At 43.5% G+C, this 3,682-nt stretch overlaps 1 protein-coding gene across 1 annotated transcript; it reads right to left on the bottom strand.

Annotated features, from left to right (window-relative positions):
* On the bottom strand, positions 1-1,689 carry LOC102675770. The gene is made up of 4 exons (XM_006616251.2): positions 1,290-1,689; positions 949-1,223; positions 480-610; positions 1-196 (listed from the first exon to the last, which is right to left on the bottom strand). Exons 1-4 carry the CDS (start codon positions 1,513-1,515, stop codon positions 40-42), a joined length of 789 nt encoding a protein of 262 aa, XP_006616314.1. The 5' UTR covers positions 1,516-1,689; the 3' UTR covers positions 1-39.
* Positions 1,690-3,682: the final 1,993 nt, after the last annotated feature.

The following is a 3,682-nucleotide window of genomic DNA, read 5'->3' on the forward strand; positions in this document are numbered from 1 at the left end:
ATTTCCAAATCTAAACGATCGTAATCATCGCCTTAAGTTTCAATCTATCGCGACTGTATCCTTCGAAGGGACTTGCTGCTCGTCACAACCCCTGTAAAGCACCTCGCAGTCCTCGCCACGAATCCCAGCCTCGCCCGCGTCCCGAACCAAACGGAACCATCCGGAGGACGGCTTCAGGGATTTCTCCACGCCTCGTCTGAAAGCAGACGCATACGAGCTAAGCTTCTCCTTTCCTCGTGCGAAAACTGCACGTGCCTCTCCGTTCTCGCGTTCGAAGCACGTGTGGGGGAGCACGTTTAATATACCTATGGCGCGCAAATGGGATTTCGAGAAATAAGAACGCGAGTTATCTCGGTCCAGAGTTATCCGTGTCTTTCGCGTGACGTCGCTTGGAATATTAAATTTCTGTGCCATTGTGTCTCGGCTGGCCGCGAAGCAATAACGCCTGGAGGGGTGAGAGAGGGGAGCTTGGAACTCACGTTAAGTACTTGGCCAGTATCTTGCCGGTTGCGCCGAACGCCTTCAAGAGCTTTCGATTCTCCAGGCAAACGGTCCTCTGTATGCACCTCACCCTCCCATCCTCGTCGAGCACGTCTTCCTGTTCCGGTGTCTACGAGCCGAAGAAGGGAAAGAGAAGAATTGTAATTACCCTCAAAACTTTCAAGTCGTGGAATTCACTTCTTCGAGCTATATGAAGAAATATATAGAATAATTTCTTTAACGAGGTGGAAAAATATGAACGGAACGAATTTAAGCTTTTAGAGAACTTCATCCGTAGCGAATGAATGTACGATCGTTCTTATTAAAAAAGATAATTTACGTTCTACGAAGTGGAGCTTTCTAGCTTGACTTAAAAATTTAAGCAGAGAGAAGAAAATATCGTAACGATAAATTTTAAATTAACTCAAGAGAGGCAATACATGGAGGCAATAAGCTTAAAATCCTTACCACGGAATCAAAGTTGTACGAAGCGTAAAGCTCTCTCTTCTTCCTCGCCGACAGCACATCCGTCAGAAGCTCTCTTCGTTTCACGTTCACGATCGTGTTCTGAATAACAGCGAACAGCAGCAACAAACCTATGAAACTGACTATCATAAGCTGCTTGGAGGATGGGCCAACCGGATAATCGATCGAGTGCGCCACCGGATATCCGAAATGCGGATGATCGTACACGTAAGCCGGCACGTTATCGCTCCTCAGATGAACGTAGGGCCTTTGCGCCGCTGAAAACCGCGTTTACATTGTCTAACTTTTATCTTATGCTTGGACACAATCGCGCGTAACGTTACCGAGGAGAAAATTATTGACAGGTGCGGTGGTGGGATGCGCGATAAGCTCGGAGGAACGCGTCATATCCTGTTGAAGCGCAGTTTCCACTCTGGCCGATGATTCGAGAACGGAGCCATTTCCGGGGAGCGGAAACACCGTAGTTTTTGCATCCTGAGCGAGGATTGAAACTGCAAACGCGCTTAATAACAATGGAAAAACTCTGCTCTTTGCGAGAAAGGTGAACATTTCTCTTCTCACTTGGACCAAGATTTTTTTTTCCTTTTTGTATAAATTATTTTTTTAAAAACTCTCGTTCTCTCGATCGTGGCTTATTATCTTAGTTTTTGTTACGAATCACGATGCTCGACTGGCGGTATGTCGATGGTGGTCGGTCGTTTTAAGAAGAAAAGAACGGATCCGTGACGTTCTTCGGCGATTGAGGCGGTGGATACGGCGAAAAAAAGTGGCGGCAATTTCGAAGATTGCGGTCATCATTCGGCTCGCTGAATATATCGCGCGAGTTCACGTTGTGAAAACGGCATGCCTCATTCCCGAAGCGACGATTTCTATCGTAATCGGCCCGTCGAATAGGGAGGGAATCTTTTATCCTGGCCATGTGATTTTATGCTCGGGTTAAGTGCGTCTACGAAACAAGACGATCCTATCCGACAACTTTTCTCCCCCGCAAACTGATAAAAAGAAGTAGAAATAATAAGCAACAAAGTATTATTATGCAATGATAAAATGAAATTTAAATTTTTTGAAATCGAAATTTAAATATCAAGTTGAAAATTGGAGATTCGTGTCTGTCCAAAAAAAAAAATTGGCAGGAACAAATAATTAAGTTATTTATTTGCACGAATTTGCAGTCGCTGTAGAGATAGAATCTAAAGCTTCGGCGCTTCGCTTCGTTCAAAAGAAAGCGGAAGTGGTAGAACGTTTTTTCGCGACAACAACGATTCACAGAATCGATGCGATTGCCTCTGATACGAGGCAACACAACGGTAAACTTTCTTCGCGATTGATCCGAGCGATTCCTTCGAAACGGAAACTTTGCAATTACAACGTGGTACGCAACGATCCGTAACATCCAACCCAATCGCAAAAATGGAAGGTAAATTGAAATCGCCGATGCAAAGGCACTCCACCCCCTCCCCGTACGCGCGGGATTGTATCATACAACGGGGAGACAAAGGATTGCCTGATTTTGAGTGCGTAAAAAGAGAGAGAGAAAGAGAGAGAGAAAGGAAAAAAAAGAAATGGCGTGTTTGATGTAAATGTTCGAACAACGAACAGGACTGAGAGAGGGTGGGCAAATCGGTTGGTTAGGCTGGTTGCTGGATCCAAGGGGTTGCTATGGCGATGGGACGGTCGTCGGTGAGGGGGAGGGGACAGAGGGCTGTTGCCTGGAGGGTTCGTCTGTCTGGAGCCCTTCTAAAGGGGATGATGTTCTTCGCTATGTCTGGACTCTGCTGACTGGTAGTTTTACAACGAGTCAGCTGTTTCATAAAGACTTCCTTCGTGGATTTGCTTAAAGATCCATTTATTCTCCCTTTAATATCATCCGCTTGTAATATAATTCTAAGTTTTTGGTCCCCCCCTTTTTTAAATATACTTTTGAACGTTGAATCTTTCTTTCTTTTTTTTTTAATGAGAGAAGAGAATTTATCCTACCAATGGAAGACAATTTTAAGAGATATTATTTCTTGAGATAGATTATTATTTCCTCGATGAACGATCAGTTATCCTATCTTTAAATCCTATTACATCATAAAAATTCTATCAGTTTTTCCCTGATGTTCTCTTGTTATTAGACTTTTTTTTTATTATAAATCAAGAACGAGAGAGAGAAAGTTTCTTATTACGTCGTGGATAGATAATTTTAGCCTTTCTCAATTTAGAAATACTTGTCGAACGAAAAAAAAGTTTACGTTAAAACAGCTATGTTAAAATTCGTAGATTAGCGAACGTTCAGGGCTCTTTTAAAAAAGTATCACGTTCCCAGAGATTTGACAAGAGGGAAGTTTTCGCGACAAATAACGGGGCCGATCTTTGCCCCATATTCCAGTTTCCAGGGAGAAAATTTCCACTCACCCACTTCCAACTTCCCTCCTCAACTATTTATTAATTGTTCCTCCTCCTCCTCCTCCTCTTTCGACGGCACGCATTATCCTCTCCTCCTAAACTCCAAGTCTCAGGTAGCTGGCCACCGATGTATATCTCCTTTCCATGTATATAACCGCCAATAATTCTCGAGCTGCACTTTCAACCCCATGTGACACGTTTTCCTTAGGTAGCGGAGCGTACGATATCCTTGGGACCGGGCTTCTTTGAAAGCACGGGAAAATAGAACGTCTATGTACCTATGGTTTATAAATAACCACTATGCGTTGCATTTTTTTTTTTTTTTTTT

The sequence above is a fragment of the Apis dorsata genome, unplaced genomic scaffold (genome assembly GCF_000469605.1).
Source record: "Apis dorsata unplaced genomic scaffold, Apis dorsata 1.3 scaffold_256, whole genome shotgun sequence".
Lineage (NCBI taxonomy): Eukaryota > Metazoa > Arthropoda > Insecta > Hymenoptera > Apidae > Apis > Apis dorsata.

Bases quoted from the DNA above. Each gene is read 5' to 3' on its own strand.
- LOC102675770 (XM_006616251.2), bottom strand. From the start codon at position 1,515: ATGTTCACCTTTCTCGCAAAGAGCAGAGTTTTTCCATTGTTATTAAGC. The intron at 1,224-1,289 runs GTAACGTTACGC...CGCGGTTTTCAG, and splicing joins TGTCAATAATTTTCTCCTCG to CGGCGCAAAGGCCCTACGTT. The intron at 611-948 runs GTAAGGATTTTA...TTCGGCTCGTAG, and splicing joins CGTACAACTTTGATTCCGTG to ACACCGGAACAGGAAGACGT.